The 23,132-nt window shown below is 49.0% G+C and overlaps 1 protein-coding gene across 4 annotated transcripts in view; it reads left to right on the top strand.

The window, feature by feature from the left end:
- Positions 1–445: 445 nt before the first annotated feature.
- The window catches only part of WHRN (whirlin), a 96,140-nt gene continuing 73,453 nt past the window's right edge, over positions 446–23,132 (top strand). For 2 of the 4 annotated variants that reach the window (XM_043566299.1, XM_043566296.1), the window contains exon 1: positions 447–1,907. In XM_043566299.1, coding sequence (XP_043422234.1) covers positions 1,290–1,907 — 618 coding nt within the window. In that variant the 5' untranslated portion in view covers positions 447–1,289. Of the gene's footprint in view, positions 1,908–23,132 lie in introns of all 4 variants that reach the window. The other 2 variants (XM_043566297.1, XM_043566298.1) reach the window with 2 other exon arrangements.

The raw sequence follows: 23,132 nt of genomic DNA, 5'->3' as shown, positions 1-23,132 counted from the left end.
CAGTAGGTGCCCAGCATAAACGCTTGAACTTGTATGTCAGCGCGTGCAAGAGGGGAGCGCAACGTTTTAAGGTAGAAAACCGAGCCTGGAGCGTTCAGTATTTTAGAAGCAAAAAGTTGGCTATTTTCCTCCACAATTGTGAATTAGCTAGGTGGTTAATTGCTCCAAAGCGATTCTGAGGCACACGCTTCCACCGCAGAAGAGCCTAGGATCGGAGCCCATCTTATCTCAACTCGCGGCGGGAGAGGTGGGGAGGGGGACTCGGAGGGCCCCTGTAGCTCCTCCCACCCCAACCCCCACCTTCACCCCTTTCTTCCCCTGGGCTGGACTGTTTCACCCCGTCTCCAGGCAACCGCCAGGCGCGATGCGGGACGTCATTTCCTGAAGAGCCCGTGGGGGGGGGGGGAGGGGGAGATAGGGGGAGGGGCAAGGGGGGCGGGGCCAAGTCTGGGCAGGCGACGGCGACGGCGTCGGAACTCGCTGGAAGATCGGCCCCGGGCAGCTCAACAGTTCGCAAAGTCCCGGCTCGAGGCCGCGCGGCTCCGTCTGCGCCCGGGCGGCGCGAGAGCGCGGGGGGTCCCTGGGCTGCTGCATCCCCGGACATGCCCCGCAGCACCTGCCGGACGCCCGCGCGGCTTCACCGGCTGCGGTTCGGGGGGCTCTGGAACTAGAGCGCCCCCACCTCAACTTATGACTTTGGGGTCCCCCAGCCCGAGAGGAACGGGCGGCCCGGCTGGGGGAGCCCCGGGCATGGTGTGACGGGGCGGTCAGCTCTGCTGCGCCCCCCACTCCAGACACCCGTCGTCTCTGTGCCCTCCAGAATGTAGCTGCCCTCCGCGTCCCCCCGGACTCCAGCCGCAGCCTCCGCGACCTCGGGGCTCCAGCCACCAACTCGTTGTCCCCCGGGACCCTGTCGCCGTCTCCGCTTTGCCGGCACTTCGGCCGCCGTGTCTGTGTCCTCCCGACTCCAGCCGCCGTCTCTGCGCCCCTTGGACTCCAGGAACGCGACCCCTGTGTCTTCGCGCGCCCGGGACTCCAGCGGCGGTCTTCGCGATCCCCCCGGGATTCTGCCACTGTTTCCGCGCCCCTCAAACCCAGACTGCGGCGCCGTCTCCGCGTCTCCCGGGAAGCAGCCCCTTTCTTCGCGCCCACCCGCTCGCCCCGAAGCCAGACTCCAGCCGCGGTCTCCGCCGCCGTCCCCCCCTCCCCCGAGGCTGTCGCGCCAGTGCCGGCGAGTGCAGCGGCTGCCCCACCGCGCGCCCCGCGTCCGCCCGGGCCTCGGCGGGGAGATGAACGCGCAGCTGGACGGCCTGTCGGTGAGCTCGTCCTCCACCGGCTCGCTGGGCTCGGCGGCCGGGGCGGGCGGCGGCGGGGGCGCGGGGCTGCGGCTGCTGTCTGCCAACGTGCGCCAGCTGCACCAGGCGCTGACGGCGCTGCTGAGCGAGGCGGAGCGGGAGCAGTTCACGCACTGCCTGAACGCGTACCACGCGCGCCGCAACGTCTTCGACCTGGTGCGCACCCTGCGCGTGCTGCTGGACAGCCCGGTCAAGCGGCGCCTGCTGCCCATGCTGCGTCTGGTCATCCCGCGCTCCGACCAGCTGCTCTTCGACCAGTACACGGCCGAGGGCCTCTACCTGCCCGCCACCACCCCCTACCGGCAGCCTGCCTGGGGCGGCCCCGACGGCGCGGGGCCGGGGGAGGTGCGCCTGGTGAGCCTGAGGCGCGCCAAGGCCCACGAGGGCTTGGGCTTCAGCATCCGCGGGGGCTCGGAGCATGGCGTGGGCATCTATGTGTCGCTGGTGGAGCCAGGCTCTCTGGCCGAGAAGGAAGGGCTGCGAGTCGGGGACCAGATTCTGCGTGTCAACGACAAATCCCTTGCCCGGGTGACCCACGCTGAGGCCGTCAAGGTAAGGCTGTGGTCTGGGGACGAGTACAGGGGCAGAGTGACAGTAGCTCTGCCTGTGTGTGTCCTTAGGAAAATTACCTAATCTTTCTGGGCCCCATTTTTCTTAAAAAAAAAAAAATGTTTATTTCGAACAGGAACATCTAGGTTTTTGGGGTTTTTTTTAGCCAATAGCTACCAGGCACTGGGGATACCGTGATGGGTAAAACAGACCTGCACCTTGCTCTCGTGAGGCATAAAGGCTAGTAGTGTGGGGGAGACAGACCTTATCAAATACTCAGGCAAATGTATGATTACAAAGTGTGGAAAGGTACAGGAAGTCTCATGAGCGTTAAAAAAGGGTAAGGTCTCCTCTTGGCTCCCAGTAGTCACCGGCAGGCCCCCACATGGCTGTTGCTATTCTAGTTCTGCAGGGTGTTGCCCCTGAAAGAAAGTTTTGTTGGCACCAAAGTAGCCCAGGGAAGCTGTTCTGGTGATGCACAGAGCTCTAATCTGACCTGGCTGCTCATGTACAGGCTGTGTGTCCTGGGTCCAGTCACTTTTCCTTTCCAAACCTCTGGATCTTCACTTGGACAGTGGAGTGACCGGATGGGATAAGTGTCCTTAGCCTTGTTGGAAATGAGTCCCCTGCCTGGATGTCAGAAATATATCCTCCACCCCCTTAAGAGTAGCTGCACTTTTTGTGTCTGTTAATTGAGAAAAATAACCTCATGGGGACAGTCTCCTAAGGATTTAATCAGGCTGTTTAAAGCAGTTGCGTGTTTGCTAAATCTCACGCCGAGGGCTGTTGAAAACCAGTTGGAGTATGAGATGGATAGTGTTTGGTGTACGTGCGGATTCAAGGATCCCTTGCCGGTGTTTATACACACAGGCCACCTATGCCCACCTTCATACAGGAAGTGAAGAATTTGGCGGGGGGAGACAGTGGCATACTCTGCTTCTGCAAAGAAAATGCTTCCTAGGGATTTGGGCTGCCCTGTGACCCAGCTTCTCACCACCCCACCTTTTGTCCCTGCCTTGCGTCCTTCTGTCCTCCTTGGTGCAGGTGTTTTGGACACCAGCTGGGGCCTGCTGGCTGTTGGGAAATGCTCAGGGGAAATGCTGAAGCAGCAGAGGCCCGGGGCTACTTCCTGTGTCCTCTTTAGTGACCTGTGGTCAGGTGTGAATTGAGCCCACTTCCTGACTGTTTTCCTGGGGCACAACCATCTCATCCCTGACTTTGCCTTTCCTTGTTTTGTTGCCAACCCTTTTGCCCCTGGCCGCTTGAGGATTTTAGACACTACTCTGCTGCTTCTGGGGGAAGCCTGATTGCTTGATATTGTTCGGGGTGGGAGGGTGCAGGAGCAGACACAGGTTCTTGTGGATTTCCATGCACCTCTCCTCCTCTCTGTCTCCTCCCCCCACATCCGTCTTTTCCCTTTATCTGACATTCCATATATTTATAAAGAAATAGTCCGTCAGCCTTTGACCCTAGAAGGTCTGGAGTTCCCGGATGATGAATTTATACTCCAAAGATACTTAGTCCAAATGGTCAGTTATAAACGTGGATTCAGTTTTAGTGGCAATTTTAAAAGGCTCCTGTAACTAACTCATCACAAGGAGATGGACTTTGGAAAGGCCTCCGGTAACCTGCCATTCAAAACACGAGCTCTCCTGTCAGTTTGCACTCCAGTCTCAGGCATGCCAGGTGGCTGGAGGGGCTCGGTTGTGAGCTTCAGCTCAGCCCTCCCCGATTTCATCAGTGGCACTCTGCATCTTGTATCTGAACCGTAGTCCCGTTACTCTGTGACTCAGGGCAGGCCTTAGCTGGTCTAGTAAAACCTAAACTCTCTGTGGTATAGTTTTGTGTCACCAGAGGAGCAGCACTGTCCTTGGTTGGGCGAGAGCTTTCCGGACTGAGCAGCCACCGGCATCCCTGTCACTTTTTCTACGGAGGGGTCTACAAAGGCAGAATGAACTCCAGCCTCGGGGTGCCCTTCTTCTGGCCAAAGCCAGACGCAACCAGCCCAGAATGCACCCCTTTGGAACCTTCAGAAGCAACAGGCAGAATGCACACTGCTTTGTGTCACCTTAACTCCAGGGGAAAAGGGAAACAGACTTTCCGTGGGTGGAATTTAAAACGGAGGAGGCGGAACCTTGTCTCTGGGGCCTCTGTGAGCACCTCCGGGTTACAGGACGGACTGGGAGTTTCAGGACAGTGTAGAGGGACAACTGGAGCTGTTGACACACTTCCACAAAACCAAGGGCAGCAAGTCCCTTAACTGCAAGCCAAAAGGGACTCCAGCTTCTCTCCTAGTTAACAAACTGCCCTTAACTTGGATTTCTCCACTTTCAGCCCTTCCTTATTAGCTACAGCACTGGAGGGCACCATGTCAGAGGCTTTTATGATAAAGGTACATTCCTTTAATCAAACTCCAGACTTTATTCAAATATCACCAGTTTTTCTGCTTTTTCTGTTCCCTATACCACATTGCATTTAATGCAAGACATATTTTCTTTTTCTCTTCGTTGTTATTTTCTTTATTTATTTCCTCCCCTGGCTTTATTGAAGTAGCTTTATTTTATCGACAATTTTATTTATTTTATTTTATTGACAAATAAAAATTGTATGCATTCAAGGTGTACAGTGTGTTGATTTGCTGTACCTGTACCTTGTAAAATGATTACTGTAATCAAGCTGATCATCCATCACCTCACGTAGTTATTTTATTTTTGTGGGAAGAACACTCAAAATGTGCTGTCTTAGCGAATTTCAAGTGTACAATACAAAATTATTAATTACAATCAGCAGTCGGGGTGTTAGATCCCCAGAACGTACTCATTTTGGGACTGGAAGTCTGTACTCTTTGGCCCGCATTTTCCTGTTCCCTCCACCTTTCCTGTTCCCTCCACCTTTTCTGTTTCCTCCACCCCGGGCCTCTGGCAACCCCTGTTCTACTCTCTGCTTCTGTGAATTAGGCTTTTTAGATTCCACATTGTAAGTGAGATCATCCAGCATTTGTCTTTATGTGTCTGCCTTATTTCACTTAGTATGACGTCCTCTGGGTTCATGCATGTTGTCACAAATGGCAGGACCTCATTTTTTATGGTCTAATAATATTCCACTGTGTGTGTGTGTTTGTGTGTGTGTGCACACGTGCACGTGTGCGCACACTTTCTCTATTCACCTGTCAATATGCACTCAGGTTATTTCTGTGTTTTGGCTATTGAGATGTGAGATGTGTTTTTGATTTTAAAACCTTTATTTTTTTTTCTTTTTTTTTTTAAATTTATTTTAATTTTATTTATTTTTGAGAGAGAGAGACAGAGCACGAGTGGGGGGTGGGGGCACAGAGAGAGAGGGAGACACAGAATCTGAAGCAGGCTCCAGGCTCTGAGCTGTCAGCACAGAGCCCGACGCGGGGCTTGAACCCACAAGCCGTGAGATCATGACCTGAGCTGAAGTCAGACACTTAACCAACTGAGCCACCCAGGCGCCCCTCAAACTTTTATTTTTTTCTTATAGGTAGAAAGAGGGAGGAAAGATCCTCTGAACTTCTGGAAGGAGAGATTGTGTGTGTGTGTGTGTGTGTGTGTGTGTGTGTGTGTGTGTGTGTAATAAAAAGAAAATTAAATTTTAGAAATCAAGTTACTGAAGAGTTCATGAGTCAGAGAGGGTCACCCCTCCCAGGAAACAGAGGAGATTGAACATACAAAGTTTTTCCACTTCTCTGTCTCACAAATCAAGTATCTGTTGTTGCCCAGAGCAGTTCAGTGAGGATTCTGTCCTCTCTCTAGGGGCTCCCCTCCCTCTCTTGAAGCCTGTTTGCTAAATCAGCAGTGACAGGTCCAGATACGGCAAGCCATTTACTATTTGCAATTATGTTGAAATGTTTGATTTTTGAAAAATCTATCTTGAATGAACAGGAGCCAAACTAATAATAATAATAATAATAAAAGTAGACCTTTCAAAGGTTTTCAGCCAAAAAGGTTTGGTAAATTAGCCAAGGAACCCACAGATCAGGGATGCTGCATTGGGCTCTGCCACATACTTGCTGTGTGACCTTGTGCTAGTCACTGACCCTCTCTGTGTTCCAAGGTGGATGGGTCAGGGGGCTGCCCAGGGTCTCTTCCAGCTCAGACCATCTGTGATTTGCTCAGTATTGTGCTACACACGAGGCATTTAGAGTGTCTAATCTGGTGTTTTCTTGTTCTTTTGGAATTGATTTCATTTAAGGCAGAATTAAGACAGTTGTCTAAAGATTGGGAGATGAGAATCTTGGCACTCTCGTGTAGCCTCCTACTAAATCAGGAAATTGATGGGTTACATACTGTACTGACGAGAACTTGACTGCTGCCCCTCCACCCAAGAACACCAGCTCTGGTGCTGTTCCTGAGCAAACGAGGAACCAGCAGTAGGATTGTGGCAATAGTGCCCTGGGAGTGCTCAAAATCACAGCCACTTACCCGCTTGCCCTCCCAGTACCTAATTCTGCAGGACGTGGGGTATCCGGTGCTGCTGGGATGTGTGTGTCTCATCTCGATAAAAATTGAATGGCTTCATTACAATCTCAGCATCTCCCCCCCCCTCCGGGTACATCCAAGGAACATATTAGAATTTGAAGCATTCCAGGAGTTAAAAACAGTGGCCAGCCCTTTCATCTAATTAGAGTTATCACACCCTCCCTTTTTTTGCATAATAACCTGCAAAGAATCCATCCGTGTTAATATACGTCATTGTTATTTAATCCGGCATGTTCTAAACGACACATTTGTCATTTTCCCATTGTACATGGTTAGCTGAAGCCATTATAAGTTATTACCACTTCCAACTTTGTATCTGAAATGCAGCTGGTGTTATTACCGTATTCCAGTTTGGAAATGGTGGGTAATGGGTTCACGGGCATGCACAGACTTTCCCCTGGCCCTGTTCTCTTTCTTGGGGGCTGGGGGTCTTGCCAGCAATGACACAGTGAAAGCTCACTATTAATAAACTCTTTAGTGAATAGATGTTTGCTTGGCTGGATCCATGGTGTGATGCAGTCCCTTGAGAGGGTCCATTTCTTTAATTTAACTGTATTTATTTCTGTGGCCCAAGCTGATACTCAAGGTTTTAGAAAATGACGGTGCCTGTGTTGGACAAAATCCTCTTTCAACTGGTTATTTCCTGTTCAAATGGAAGAAGAATTTGTAGGCAGGGTGAGAATGCCCTTATGCTTTAGGAATTGATACTATTATAGTAGAAGGTTCCCCCCTCCGGGACTCGAAGCTGGACATGAAAGAGATACAGAATTACTCCAGCGCTAGCCTCTTGTTTTGCCGTCACCTCCCTTTCCCGACAAACCCGGTGTTGTTTATTACCTGCCATAGATTCATCGTTTGGATGGAACTGCGAAGAGAAGTACAATCTTTTAACCCCCGACTAATTGGATTTTGTGTGTGCTCTTGCTTCCCACCTCTGCCACACGGCACACAGCCTGTACGTACCTGTCAAGTGCATGCAGCCCCTCACATGCCTGTCTGCTCATGCACCCAGCACATATACATCTCCTCCGAGCCATAATCCCCCCTCTACCCCCACCCGGCAAAGGGCTCTGTGCTGAAGCAGGCGTCCCTGGGGGATTAGGCTCCAACTGGCTTCCCAGCAGGTTCTTTTGTGACCTGGAAGGGCAGCGTTTGGTGTCCACTGCTCAGGAACCCCAAACTAGTGCCCAGCAAGGACCAGACAATTTGATTAGAAAGAATGACATTTAATGGCTGGAGGTGGGTGGAGGCTGAAATACAAATCTTTCAAAACCTGTTCTGTTTTCTTCCTCCCCCCCCCTTTTTTTTTTTAATTTTTTTAAACCCCCAAGCAAGAACCTGATGTTAACACGGAGCTCACACAGACTTCTGATTGTGCCTCAGGGTGGGGGCTGCTTTTTAAAGATTTCTGTTCTGCAGACATTACATTTTACTCTTACAGCATGGCAGGTGGCAAAGGGTGCAAGGAACAGGAATCAGACCGTTTGTTTCCTGTGCACCCCTGGCGTCAGCTACAGGAGGCAGCACTGTGGGGCCGGGGCATTTGTGTTTGAACTTTGCTTTACTGGAACCCGACTGGGAAGAGAGGAGGCTGGCATCAGTGAGTGTCTCTGTGTGCCAGTTTTCTCTTTCCCCGGGGAGGCAGGGGGGCCAGGAAGGTCATGCTCCAGGAGGAGAAATTACTAGCTCGGGGTCACCATTGGGGTTAGGAACGAAGTGGCCCTTCTGCCCTACCTGCCCGCCTAGAACCTAGCCCAAGCCCTTATGCAGCCAGCTTCCTGGAGGACAATGCCAGGCCCTCTGCTGGAAGGCAAGCCGCTGTCATACTTTGTGCCTGACTTTCGGGGGCCTTTTAGGCACCATCCAAAGACTTGGTTTTATTAAGTGGGGCATCTGATGCCCGTGCCTCAAGGGAGGGTGGCATGTTTCAGCCCAGCCTGTCTTCGTGGGGGCCATCTATCCATGCATGCTCTGAGCAGCACTTAGCACACCCAGACCTGTAGCTGGTACTTGCAATTCAGAGACGAATGGTACATGGCCCCTGCCCTCAGGGAGTCATGGGGCCCGGGGGGCATGGCCCCACCCATGGCCACAGGTCACCAAGGGTTTCAAGCGGTGTGCCATCCACATGCCTCCACATCCCTGGAACACTCCGTCCCACTCCATCCCCTTATCCTGCTGTAATTTCCGTCAGCGCACTTGTCACTACTGGAAGGACGTTTCACCGTGTCTGTTTGTCGTGTGCCTTCCCCACTACAAGTCAGCTCCATGAAAACCAAGATTTGGTCTGCATTGCTCCCTCACATACCCCAGCACCTCCACAAGGCCTGGCAATATGGTAGATGCTTTCATAGATAAATATTTGCCTAATGAACGGAACGCTCTTGCTCCCCATGCAGTGCTGGTGAGTTCAGGATCCCTTGGTTCCTGAGCATGGTATCTGAAGAAAATTCGCATGTTGCGAGGTAATTGGTGCTGGCTAAAAAAAAAAAAAAAAAAAATTGAGGAATGCCGTAGGCTCTAACGTACGATTTATCACAAAGCTGACTGTTTGGCTGCGAGCCGATCATGTGACGTCTCTGGATACCTCAGTCTTTGCAGCTGTGAAATGGGCATAGTCCTCTCCCCCTTGCCTTTCCCCGCGATGGGTATGGAATCGTATGGGTTACTAGGTACAAAACCATTTGGTAAATAGGAAACCCTATATCACTCCTTTAGTGAGAGGCCTTTATTTATTTATTTATTTATTTATTTATTCATTCATTTTAGAGAGAGAGAGATTGCAAGTTGGGGAGAGGGGCGGGGGGGAGAGAGAGAGAGAGAATTTTTTTTTAAATTTTTTTAACATTTATTTATTTTTGAGACAGAGAGAGACAGAGCATGAACGGGGGAGGGTCAGAGAGAGGGAGACACAGAATCTGAAACAGGCTCTGGGCTCTGAGCCGTCAGCACAGAGCCCGACGCGGGGCTCGAACTCACGGACCATGAGATCATGACCTGAGCCAAAGTCGGCTGCTCAACCGACTGAGCCACCCAGGCACCCCTGAGAGAGAGAATCTTAAGTAGACTTCACACTCAGTGCCGGGCCTGCTCATTCCCACGACCCTGGGATCATGACCTGAGCCAAAATCAAGAGCCGCACACTTAAGCCACTAAGCCACCCAGGCACCCGAAAAAGATCTTTAAAAAAAAATGTGGCCTGTGCTTAGGTGGGCAAGAGCTTTTCCCATCGTCTGTGGCCCAGTCCTCCCTACAAGACGTCTTCAGTTAGTGCATTTGTTACTTTGCTCTTAATTTTAAAACCCCATTCCCAGAAGTGGGTTATCTCTGCAGCCTGTGTCTGTGATTCCAAAATAGAATCATTTATGCATTCTGAAGCAATCAATGGACCAGTTTTGGGTGAGATGTATCTTCCTGCTTTTTCTTGAACAACAACAGCAACAACAACAACAACAAAGCAAACCACCAAATCCAAAACCCAGCACTATTCAGGTTTCAAGAAGCCCCAGCGTCTCAGGTGAAGGCCAAGTTCCTGCCAGTCACACGTATGCTTAAAACCGACTTTATCCTCTACCAAGAATGCACAAGTGGATTTATTTTTTCTTCTTTTCCAGTCCCAGATCCTTTACCTCCTTCCCCTTTGAGAATTTGTGTTCCTTCTGCTAAATTGGCTGTGGTTTTGCTTCAGCTGGCAGCCAGTTCCCTAGTTATTTTTCCTCTCTACCTGAATTTTCGTAATATCAGCATCCCCTCAACTTGGGATGCAAAGGAAATATTTCAGCCTCCCATAAACAAGTCCCAAGATGTCTTCTTCACCAGATTCTAAAGCTGCAGGTTATAGGGAAGAACATAGTAAAGTAACATCTGAAAGGTTGTTTCCAAATCCCTTGGAAGTAGTGATTCAGAAATGTAGCTTGCTCGAGAATTAACAAGCTCCCTAGGCAAGTCTTAATCACAATGAGGTTTGGAAAGCACCACCTTCTTTTCAGATCTGCCCCCATCCCCAACATTTATCCACGTAAAGGCCAGAGAGGCGGACCCACACTGTCCCCATCCTTAGCTGCTTTGGAGCCTGATTCCAGATGTGCAAGGTCAGCTGATATATTGGAAAATCCAGGGAAGAGAGGTCTGTACCCAAGAGGTTAGAGATGGCTTTTGGAAGTGGACCTGGGTTCACGTGACTGTTACTTGGCTGTGACCTTGAGCAGCTCCCTTGGCCTCTCCATGACCCAGACCCCCTCACCCTTGAACCTGGCATCGTCCTCACAAATGGGTTATTGTTGCTGTCGCCCATCAAAAGTTTGAAAAATACGGCCATGGAGGTCCCACTGCAGGCATTACAATGAAAAATGTTATCGACTGCATCCTCTTGGCTTTGAAAATCTTCTGTTGTGCTTGCTCAGTCTAAAAAAAAAAAAATGCCTTTGGAAGAAAATACTGGGGCCGAGAGCCCTCTTGCTACATCAGGTGCGTTGTGGCCGTTTGAATTGCAGAGTCATTTACTAAATGCGGGTCGATATTCCCATACAGGCAGAGTTTCTTCAAAAATGTAATTGCTCCCGTTTGGATTTTGGCATCTGCATTTTTGTTTTACAGCAGTAATAAAGCCCAGGGATTGGATGGGATTGTAAAACGTGGGGCGGTGGGGCAGACCCGTGACCCAGAGGCCAGTGTGTGGCAGTGTGGCTCCCAGGTCAGCTGTGTCCTCATCCTTGTTCCCCAGCATCCTTCCCTGATGGGCTCTCCAGGGGCCCTGATGAGGGAGAGAAGGTGGCTGTTTTTCGAGAACCCATTAGAGCAATTAATGCAGGTTGAAAGCGGTGATTTGACAATATGGGCAGCTGTACTTCAAAAAAAAAAAAAAAACCCCAAAGCCTGGAATGTATTTGAACCACATCCGAAATGGTGTGTGAGGCTCCATTAAGAGGCTTCTGATAAAGAAAAGAAAAGAAAAAAGGAAAGGAAAGAGGTCCAGCTTTCAGAAGTTACCCAGACAGGTGGGGAAGCTGCTGGCAGAAGTCTGGGGAGGGGTTTTACTAAGGGCGTTTGCATCCTGCTGGCCAGTGGAGGGTGTGGTGTTATGTGGTGTGTCTGGGCCCAGTGTGACCTTCATCCCTCTCCTCCCTCCTCCTCTTTCTCCTGGGGGAGGGGAGCAAGCCCATCCCAGGTTTCCCCAAACTCTCTTAAGCCCTCTCCTCCTTCCATGAGTCCTTTTGGTCCTGAGGTTTCAAATCGAGATGCTCAGGTTGCCCTCAGAATCTTTCCTCTCTTCCCCCAAATCCCTTCCTCTCTTCCGTGTTGTCTCTTGGAACAGAATCTGGGCCTCCTTTTGGGGTCTTTATCTTTTTTTATTTATATTTTCAGCTCTTGTCCAGTATTAGGAATAGCATTTATTTGCTGTGGAAGTCCTGGCTCATTTCTGACCCCTCTGACGGCACCTCATCCTCTTGCCCACGAGCCGTGGACATTTCCCAAGTTAGGAGCCTTGACTTGCTCCCCTTCTCTGCAGTCTCCCCATTGGGGATTGCACCAGCCCCTGCGAAGTTAGACCCTCCAGGCCTGATCCCTCCCCAGCCCCTGTCAGACCACATTTCCACAGGGGCCTCCTCGCTGTCTGTCTGTCTCCCGTCTTGCTCATCTGCCCACTAGTCCATTCAGCGTCCTGGAGGGCGGGCACGCTTTCTGAATTGGTACCTGATCAAGCTTTGCCCTGCCTGGTGCCTTGCAGTGGAGCCGAGAGCCTGCTGATGTCCGGGCTGCCCGTGATGCGAGCCCTTTTACCTGCAGAGAGTGCTTTTCTCTGGCTGTTCCCTAAGTGCAGTCCACACTTGGCCAGACGGGCAGCATCCTCTGAAACAAGGCGTTGTTTCCCTGCACCTGTTGACAACCACGGCCCCTGTGAGGTCCTCCCATCACACCTGCCCGCCCACCCTCAGCTACCCCATCTGCAGGAATCCTCTTCTCCCCTCGAAGCTCCTTCAGCGTAGTGACCTGCTTCACTTGTTGTGACACAGATTACACATTTCCTGGTGTTTCCTTCAGTTGCTCTGCGGCTGATGGTAACTTTGGTTTTGAGGGCTTACCACAATCCAGACGGTGTTCTCAGTACTTTCTATGTATGAACTCACTTGAACCTCGTGACAGCCCGATCAGGTTCAAAGCAGGTGCCACTTTTGTTGCTTTCTTGTGCAAAAAACTGCCAAGAGTTTGTCACTTGCCTGTTGTCACAAAGGTGGGAAGTGGCAGAGCTAGGAATTAAAACCAGGTTTTGTTGACTTGAGGGAATGCCAGAGAGAGGCGGCATCCCATGATGCTTCAGGCTGGGCTCTGGGGCCAGATGCTCTGGGTTCAAACCCGGGTTCTGTCGCTTTGTACATGTGGGGCCTCAAACATACTTTTTTTTTTTCTTTTTTTTTTTTAATTTTTTTTCAACGTTTATTTATTTTTGGGACAGAGAGAGACAGAGCATGAACGGGGGAGGGGCAGAGAGAGAGGGAGACACAGAATCGGAAACAGGCTCCAGGCTCTGAGCCATCAGCCCAGAGCCTGACGCGGGGCTCAAACTCACGGACCGCGAGATTGTGACCTGGCTGAAGTCGGACGCTTAACCGACTGCGCCACCCGGGCGCCCCTTCCTTTTTAAAATTTGTTTATTGTCAAGTTAGCTAACCTACAGTGTAGTCTCGGCTTCGGGAGTAGATTCCCACGATTCATCACTTACATACCACACCCAGTGCTCATCCCAACAGGTGCCCTCCTCACTGATTCTCCAATTCCCTTTTCGCTGAAGTTGTAATGGGAACAATGGGAATGATAGTCAAATGGCAGGCAAGTTACTTACCTTCCCTGTTCAATTTCCTCATCTCTAAAAGGAGGATACTAATGGTCATGCAGGTAACTGCCATGTTAAAGCACTAGATGCATCGATTAATTTGAACATTTAATGATTACCTGCTATGTTCACACCACTAGGTTGGGTTGTTTTCCCACCAGATAAGACTCTTCCCGGTATAAACACATAGCACATAAGATGCTTCCAAGCTTATAATACTGGGCACACTAATAACTGTGGCCCCTCTGGAGGGTCTTCTCTGTGCCCCCAGGGCCATATGCGCATCTTCCCGCCAGCTCTCCAGCACAGCCTCCAGGGAGAGGAAACAGAACTGGGCGGAGGAGGTGATCAGTCACCAGTATAGGATTTGAACTCAGGGCTTCTTGCCTCCAAAGTGCATGCTCATTGCCACCTTCTGGTGGGTGTACAGCTTAGCCCAGTGCTGGCCAGAGCCACGTTTCACTAAATGAGAATCAGAGCCACGTCTCACTTTACTGAGATGGCGTCGTAGCCATTCGGTTAGAAAACTCACGAGTAACCAGACAGCCCAGCCTGTGAGTGCCCTGCCCTGGGCAAGGTCTGTGCATCTTAGTGACTAGACTTTAGATTCAGAGGCAGCACTGGGCACTCTTTGCCTTTTTTTTTTTTTTTTCTTTTCCCTCTCTCTTATCTCTCTTGCCAGGTCCTGACCTTTGTCAGGATTTTATTTTGTTCATTGTCTGTGGAAATTCCCTAAATAGACTAACTGTGACCTCCACTCAACCCCCATTAGGATAAACCTGTAACTTAGGAAGTCATCTCATTGATTGATCGGCAGAGTCTCCGAATCTGTCTATGACGTCTGCCATGTAGGCATCTTAAGATGCCTACATGGTCTCCCGGACCTCGTGTAAAAGGCTGGTGGCCATCAACCCCATCACAGACTGGACAAAGAAAGGGCCATTTTGTTTGGTTCATAGGAAACAGGAGGAGTAGAGGAGTCTGCCTGGGCTTTTAAAATAAAATATGGGTGTGTGCGTGTACGTTAATGACCCGAGAGATATGGGTTCAATTTGGAGAACTCAGAAACCCCAGGAAAACACAAAGGAAAAAAAACTAAAAAAAAAAAAAAAATCATCAATAATCTGCTTTACCCAGAAATAATCATTATTGACAATTTTTTTTAACATTTTATTTATTGTCAAGAGACAGAGCATGAGCAGGGGAGGGACAGAGAGCAAGGAAGACACAGAATCTGAAGCAGGCTCTGGGCTCTGAGCTGTCAGCACAGAACCTGACGTGGGGCTCGAACTCACGAACTGTGAGATCATGCCCTCAGCCAAAGCCGGACGCTTAACCGACTGAGCCACCCAGGCGCCCCACTATTGACACTTTGATTGCTGTCTTTCCAGCCCCCTGTGTGCCTGTGTGTGTAAATTTGTATTGGGAATTTTCTACAAAACTGCCATTCTGAACGTAATTTTGAGTCTGTTTCACCAGTGTATCATGACTGATAAATATTTCTAGAACATGATTTTTAATGATTGCACGCTACGTCATAGCAAAGAGATGCATGATTTATTTAACTAATTTCTTCTTGTTGGACAGTTCGTTTTTAAACATTGTCCATATTGCCGCTTTAGACAATGTGCCCTTGCACATTAATCTGTAAGCACATCTCTAAAGATTATTTGGGCTGCCTTTCCAGAAGTGGCATTGGCTCAGGGTATAGGCAGATTTTTAAGGCTTTGGTAGCTGTTGCCAGATTGTTCTTGGGGAAGAGTTTGTTATTTTACAGTCCCATCTACCAACCTTAGCAATATATGATATACTTCATTTTTCCCCAGCTTGCCAACCCTGGATATTATATTTCTTTTCCATTTTTGCCAATCTGATAGACAAAAAAGTATCCTGTTTTAATTTGTATAAATAGCGAAGTTGGAACTTCCTTGCATGTTATTGTTTGTATAGCTGTGTATACACATAAGGTAATTCATAATAAATAACATATAGCATAATGTTATAAACATATAATGTATTATATATGTATATGACATATGTACATTTGGTTTTTTGGTGTATACCTTATTGATTTCCTATGCCCATTTAATCATATTTCTACGTCTTCTGTTCTTTTTCTTTAAGAGGTGGTTGTTAGGAGTAGCTGTTAGATAGCTGATTGATTCACTCACCTTGAATTCAGATTCTTCAGTCTGAGGCTGAATTAAATTGGAAGTCTATCCCTTGTTAACAGAATGCACAGAAAGTGATGAGGGATAGGAATGTTAAGTGTCCTCAAGGAGAATACACCCCATCCATGTATCCACTCATGGACCAAGAAAATATTGATATATAATCAGATTTTTCTGATGGATGGATGTGCTATGGACATTGGTTCAAGACCACAAAAACTCCATTGGAAACCCATCGAGGCTCATCTTGAGTGATTACATTTATGACTCCTAGAATCTTGTTATTTCTTCCCAAAAGAAAAAAAAAAGAAGAATTAAGAGACCAAATTTAAAAGAACATTTGTAAAGCAATTTACTTAAATTATAAGAGACTGAAAGCCAGGCTTAGTGGATAATTGAAGAATTGCATTAAAAAGGAATCAATATCTTTCTGGAATCTGCTTTGTCCTCATCTTCTGAGTTGTTTTGCAAGGGGGTGGCCACTCTGTCACTATCTTGCAAATTTTTCCTAGCGTTATCCCCAAGGACGACACTTTCTTTTCTCTCTTTGATCCTCACGTTTTTTTTCCTTTTCACACAGCCTTGACTCATGGAGACATTTCAGAGCAAAGATACTGGAGATCAGGGGCTTTAAGATGTCAGGTCCTGTTCCAGCCTCTGGGATCCTGGTGTTCCCAGCACTGGAGCAAAGGTTTCCTTCTTTACACAGAGCCTTTGGAGAAGGTCAAACTCATAAAGAAAAGAGAGTAGAGGGAATGAACAGTTGATTTTTTGAAATCTACTTTGTAAGGCCCCAATTAAAGGCAAATTGAAACGTTTAAAAAAAAAAACTGGAAAGGAGAAAAGAAGATGCTGATTACCTCACCCTCCTAACCAGCCATCATTTCTCTGCCCTCTCCCCTGGCCTTTATTTCTGTACATTCATATTCCTCGATGGTTGGATAACCTGCTTCTGTTTATTCTTGCTTCATGCATATGTTGCTGGGTTGTTTCACGATCCTCATGTTGAGCTCTATCTCAGGGAAGGGGTCTTGGATGGGTTCCCACAGCTGCTTCGCCATCCAAATTGATTTCCCCCAGGATGATCAAAGAGGTGAGGTGGTCACAAAGAGCCAGAGCAGGTGAGCCACATGGTGGCAAGCTTCGTCCCAGATCCTGGCCTCGTGATGGGCACACAGCTGTCAGGGACACCAAAATGATGCCACTGTTCTTTGAGATACAGTGCGTTCTCAGAATACCACTGCCCCCTCATGTCAACATTCCAGAAGAGTATAAACTACCACTTTTGAACTTTTACTTAAGGGCATGTTTTTAAATAACATGATTCTTAGACCAAAGTTAGCAGCAGCAAAGTATTTCTGGGGAGTGGAGGAAGAGAATAGAATGAGAAAGCAGAGTTATTGCCCAAGCATCTGTGAAAAATATCCCCGCCTCCAACTCTGTGTATAAGGTGTCTGATCCTTGAGACATACTTCAGCATTCATTTGTTCACTTGGCAATTGTTTTATTGAGCTCCTCCTATATGATTGGTGTGGTTTAACATCCTCTTCGAATTTTACACATCCTACTTACTTTCTTGTTAATATATTTGTAATTAATATTTTTTCCTACTTCGGAAATAATCGAATGATTTAACCTAAAAGGTACATCATGAAAAAGGCAGAGAGATCAGAAACCATATTGGAAAGTGTGTGTGTGTGTGTGTGTGTGTCTGTGTGTGTGTGTGTGTGTTGCCTTTAATAGGAATAGTATTTCATATTTAAATGGAAGTGTGAGCCTCCTAGCAACCAAAGCAAAAAGGGAAATCCATGCATTGTTTAGATTCCACTGGAGAATTTCATAGGTATTTCAGGAGAGGCAAAATGCTTCCTTGGCAGTCAATCTTAAAAGGAAGGCAATGAAAAGAAAATAAAGGAAGGCAATTAATTTCAGGAGGAAGGCAATTTCAATTGTACTTCTTCACAGTCTTTCATTTATTTTTATTTTTTTTTAATCTTTATTTTTGAGAGTGAGAGAAAGAGAGAGTGAGCAGGCAAGGGGCAGAGAGAGAAGGAGACACAGAATCTGAAGCAGGCTCCAGGATGTCAGCATAGAGCCTGACATAGGGCTTGAACTCATGATTCGCAGGATCATGACCTAAGCCAAAGTCAGACGCTTAACCAACTGAGCCACCCAGGCGCCTCCTTTCATTGTCTCTCATTTTATGTGGAATCACCCATGATGTCCTGTCTTTCGTATCTGTTGACACATCTGTGACCCAAACAGAAGAATCCCCTGACTTCTGTATCTACTGAGAAGCATATAAATAAAACAATCACCATGTAAGTATGTTGAGATACGTAGTTTGAGAGATAGGGAGCAGAAGTGCCCCTAACGTGGAGCATTTGATGCTGGAAGCAAGGCCAGTGGATGGACAGGAGACGAGGCCGGCCAGGCAGCAGGGCCAGCTGCACAGGCCTGAGACACACTGCGAGGAGTTGGCATTTTACATCAGAAACGATGGGAGAGGCTGGGCAGGGAAGGGGTAGGGTCCGCTTGCATTTCAAAAGGATGTCCTGGCTGCTCAGCAGAGACTGATTTTAGAGGCTGCGAAGCTGTTGCAGTTAGTGGGCCCTGTAAGAGGTAATTAACACAGATAAAAATGTGATGCAGAGAGAAGGAGGTCTGAAGACAGGGCTAATTAGGGCTTTGCTTTCTCCTGACATTAGAAGACGCCCCTGGGGCAGAGAGTCCGCACCATTAACTTCTGTCCTCCCTCAAAGTGGGGCTGAATCGGGAGGGTCTTTCTAGCCCACATGGCCGTCCCTGGCACCAGCTCAGGGTTCAAGAGTTCAGGGGCTCTCACTTGTTCAAAGCCTGCAAGTCCCACATCCCCTCCTCAGACCCTCTCCTTGTCCGTCTTGTGAGGCCAAGACAGGGTTGGCCTTGTGCATCGGAACCCCCTAGCACTGCTGGTGAGAGAGGCACAGGTTTGGAAAGTCCGAGATTCAAATCCAAGTCCTGCCTCTTGTCCTCTTTGTGACCTTGCATGAGACACACCCCCACCTAGACTCTCTTTCCTCATCCATGCAATGGGAAGAATAAAATGTGTGACCATCCCTGTAGTTTGGCTAGTACCAATAGTATTAGCCACGTTTGTTGGCACCTGCTACACACCATCCTGCATGCTACATGCTTTGTGTACGTTGTCTCGTCAGCCCTCATTTTGTCCCCAGAGCAGCTCCGTAAGACTAGGCATTAGTAGCCCCTTTCAACAGGTGACAGAGCTGAAGCCCGAGGGCTTAAGTAAATTGTCTACAGTCTCAGAGCCAGGAAGAGATAGAACTTTATTTGGGAATGGCTTTCTAGTGGGTATACCTTTCACTGAAAAACTCTTGGGGGTGGGAGATCCTCACCCTAAGATATCTTCTCATGTTAGTGCCTTGCCACTCTCTAGTTTCCAGGTGCAGTTGGAAAATAGAGCCAAGGTTTGCCTTAACGGGGAGATCTCTGGGGCCTGTGGAAGGAAGCATGCAGGAGAGCGGGTCCCTGCGCCAGAGTGAGCTCTACTTTTGGAAAAGTACTTTGGAAAGCCCCATTCGGTCCCATCCACAGCCCCTGGGGACAAGGGATCTCAGGCCTTCTATAGGCACAGATGTCATAGTGCTGCCCCCTGCAGGTGCTTGTAGGAACTACAACAGGGAGGGACGTAGCTGCATATGAAAAAGGATGCACTGCCCCCTGCCTCAAGGATTCCACTCATCTCCGATCTAGAGAATTAGACACACGTGTGCTTCAAGATGCATGAAAAAGTATGTTATCGCAGCTTTGTTTGCACTGGCAAAAAGTGAGAAACAACTTAACTGTGCAACAATAGAGGAGTGAGAATTCAGCGGTGGTGCATCTCTGCCAGGGAATGTGCCGTTGTGCAGAAAGAAATGAGCTTAAGGTCATTGAACTGGCAAGGAAAGATCCTCCAAACACATCTTTTTAGCTGGAAAAAAAACACGCTGACGGAAAGTTCAGCGTAAGTCAGTTTATGTAAACATCACTCAACAGTAGTCTTGTACGTGTACATCCGCATGTGTACGAAATGCACAGAACATTCGGGAGGAACGCACAGTGGTCATCATGGATGCTGGGATGAGACTTCCTGTCTAGATTCCCTATAATAATCCTGCCTAACCCCTTGCAGCCCTGACCTGTGTTCCAGGCATTAAACACTTCATGGGTACAAACTCATTATCTTCAGAACCACCCTGTGGTAGAATACCATTCTTCACGGAAGCTGGGGCACGGACTGGTGACCTGCCCAGGGTTGCCATTGGCAGGTGGCAGAGCCGGGAGGGGAATCTCTGTAGCCTGGCTCTGGAGCTGTGGTTCCCAGCCACCCTTTTGCTGGTCTCATCAAATTCCACGTGTGCTGTGCCCGAGGTGTGTGTGCTCACGTGAGCGTGGAGAAGCACGATAAGGCTGCCTGAGCCCTGGTCTAGGACACTGATCTTTCCGCGGCCTCATTTGAACAGATTCCCTGGGGCTGCGTGGCATTTCGAAAGCTCAATAAATACCTTGTTGGAAGAGGTTATAAAGAAAACAGAGCATGCAGTGTGCCTCTAGGAATGTATTTTGCTGCTGAAGAGACAGGATGTATGAAGGTGATACAGCGTCTGTCGTGTACGTGGCAACGAAAACGTCGAAGTGCGCTGGGCACTCTTGGAGGAGGAGAGTCGGTCGCGAGCCAGAGAGGTTTCCTGGAGGTGTGGGGAAACGGGCTGAATGTCAAAGGCAGGGCAGATAGGAAGAAGCGTGGATTAAAGGAAGATGAGGGAGGTTGTGAGAGGGAGGCTAGAGCTGCTGGTGTATTTGTGTCCATGTAGATGAGAGCTTGAGAGAATTCTGGGGTTTGTGTTTAGGAGAAGGAGCTGGGAAACTCAGGAAGAAAACTCACATTTAGTACCTACTATGTGCCAGGTGCTATATACTATATGTAGACACTCTTCGTTATCTTTTTTTGAGGTTTTATTTATTTAAATAATCTCTACACCTGACATGGACTCAAACTCACGGCCAGAGATCAAGAGTCACATGCTCCTCTGACTGAGTCAGCCAGGCACCCCTACGTTATCTTAATAATGCTTACAATAGTTGCATTTTATTTTTTAAATAGTTTTTTTTTAATTTTTTCTTTAATCTTTATTTATTTTTGAGAGAGAGAGACAGCGTGTGAGCAGGGGAGGAGTAGAGAGAGAGGGAGACACAGAATCTGAAGCAGGCTCCAGGCTCCGAGCTGTCAGCACGGAGCCTGATGCGGGGCTTGAACTCACGAACAGTGAGATCATGACCTGAGCCGAAGTCGGACACTTAACCGACTGAGCCACCCGGGTGCCCCAGTAGTTGCATTTTAAATGCAGGAACAAGCAGCTCAGCCAGCTAAGTATCTTGATTTCACCTCAGGTCATGATCTTAGGGTTTGTGGGCTCAAGCCCCTCGTGGAGCCTGCTTGGGATCTCTCTCTTTGATCCCCTGCTTGGGATCTCAGTGCAGAGCCTGCGGGGTTCTCTCTTTCCCCCTCTTTCTCTGTCCCTCCCCCTCCATCTCAAAATAAATAAATAAACTTAAAAAAACAATAAATGCAGGAACAGGCACAGAGAGGTAAGGTACTTTGCTGTGTTACACAGCAAGTCAACAGCAGAGTCGGGGTTGGTGCCCAGTGAGTCTGAACCCAAAGCCCCGGCTGACCAAGGTGGGGTCAGGAAGAGCAGGCACGCATCATCCTTTTCTCTCTTCCTGATGACGAACCTGAACCTGGGTCTTAGACCAGCTCCCCCTCCGGAGGTGGGGCATTTCTGTCCCTTAGAAGAGAAAACCTTGCCCCTCGAGGTCTGTGTCCTGAGATAAGCTGCATGACTCACTGTGATGTGCCCTTACTTGAGACTGTTCTAGAAGACTTCCTTTGTACATGCCCCTGAGGACAGCAGTCTGATTGTCCTGTGACCTTGTGGTCCAGTTCACACTTGCACTTTAGGGTGTGTTTTTGAACACAGGATCATACACACATCTGCCGTGATAACACACAACCCTTGGTCCCCTCACACTGTGACCATCTCCAGTCTATTTCTCTGTTCTCTGCTGAGCGGAGAATCGCGTCGCTTGGTCTGTGATGTTGGGGTTTGATAGTCAGCTCTGAAGAGCTGAGTGAGGCAAATTTGCCTCCTGAGAGCATTAATCCAAGTAGCAAGTTATTAAGTTTGAAGACATACACATATAATTTACATTTCCAGAATCATAACACGCTGCCTCCACAGTCATCTGGTGATGGATAGTATCTGAGCCACGCCATCTGCTGGGTCAGATGGAGATTTCGCTATGATCTGACTCGCAAGCCCCAGGTCAAGTTTTACCAGCAAACGAGTGGTGACAAGTGTGGGAGGAGAGTGCTCTCATGACCCTGCTGCTTATGGTGGACTCTCCCTAGATCTCACTTTTTTTTTTTCTTTTTAGCCACAGCTCCTTGAACTCTTCGGTGACAGGCACAGTGCTGTCGGGCTCCTCTACCTAAAGAGAGAGTGGCATTATGATCTTCATTTGATAGGAGAGAAACAGATGAACAGAGAGGTTCGGGAACTTGTGTGGGGTGACACAACTAATGAGCAGTTGGTTCAGGAGACTGGCTGATTCTGGGGGTCGCCACGCAGGAGAGGGACATGGCTGACAGTCCCCAACTGGCACAGGCAGAGCATGCGGGTTGCTTTAAGTCAGGTGTCGCACAGGACTTACCACCGGCGGGCGGCACCTGCCAGATCAGACACACACAGCCACCGTCTCACTGGAGACCGTCTCCCCAGCCCTCAGGTCCCTTGGGAGGTCCCCTGCTGCCGATGACAGTGCTGAGGTGCAGTGTGCATCCTGCCACACCGGATGCTCCACCTGTCCTTCTGGTGTTTTCTTAAACCCTCGTGGTCCCTTCCAACTGGTAGGGAGCCTCAGAGCCCCCAGGCTCAAGATCTGGTTCAAGGACCTGGGAGCAACCTCAGCCAGCGCAGTCATGAGTACTCACTCCTTAAACGGGGCGTGCTGAGGGCGGGGCTCTGTCCCTGCATCTCTCTGCGGCCATGACTCATGACCGTCACGTGGGTGAATACAACCTTTTCTTCTAGAATGTAGCCACTAACCAGAAGACATTAAAGTTTAATACTGGGGCAGGACCTCAGCAATTAGTGAGTTCAGCCTGCTCACGGCCAGTTGGCAAAACCGAGGCTCAGTGAGAGGAGACATAGCCCCCGACCACCCAGGACCAGCCAGCAAGCCAGTGGTGCAACGGGGACACGCCTGGGTCTCTGTTTCACAGCAGGAGCTCTTTCTAATTTCCTCTGCCCCCTAAGCTGCTTGCTGTGGAGGTTCACTGTGGCCAGAGAATCTGCTAGTTCTTTCGTGAGACGAATGGCCTGGTGCACCTGAGGTGGTGATGGCAGTGCATGTGGGGAGCAGGTGCACAGCTTAGCCGGGGAGCACTCATCAGCCAGCTTTCTTTAGGAATTCACTTCTCGGTTCAAAGCCACTCTATTTAAAAAAAACAACTTTTTTTGACATTTATGTATGTTTGAGAGACAGACAGAGTGAGAGTGGAGGGGGAGGGGCAGAGAGAGAGGGAGACACAGAATCCCAAGCAGGCTCCAGTCTCCCAGCTGTCAGCACAGAGCCCGACGTGGGGCTCGAACCCACGAAACCGGGAGATCATGACTTG

Source organism: Prionailurus bengalensis, chromosome D4 (assembly GCF_016509475.1).
Source record: "Prionailurus bengalensis isolate Pbe53 chromosome D4, Fcat_Pben_1.1_paternal_pri, whole genome shotgun sequence".
In the NCBI taxonomy this organism is placed as follows: domain Eukaryota; kingdom Metazoa; phylum Chordata; class Mammalia; order Carnivora; family Felidae; genus Prionailurus; species Prionailurus bengalensis.
The sequence above is the reverse complement of the archived record's forward strand: the minus strand, read 5'-3'. Positions and strand labels throughout refer to the sequence as shown.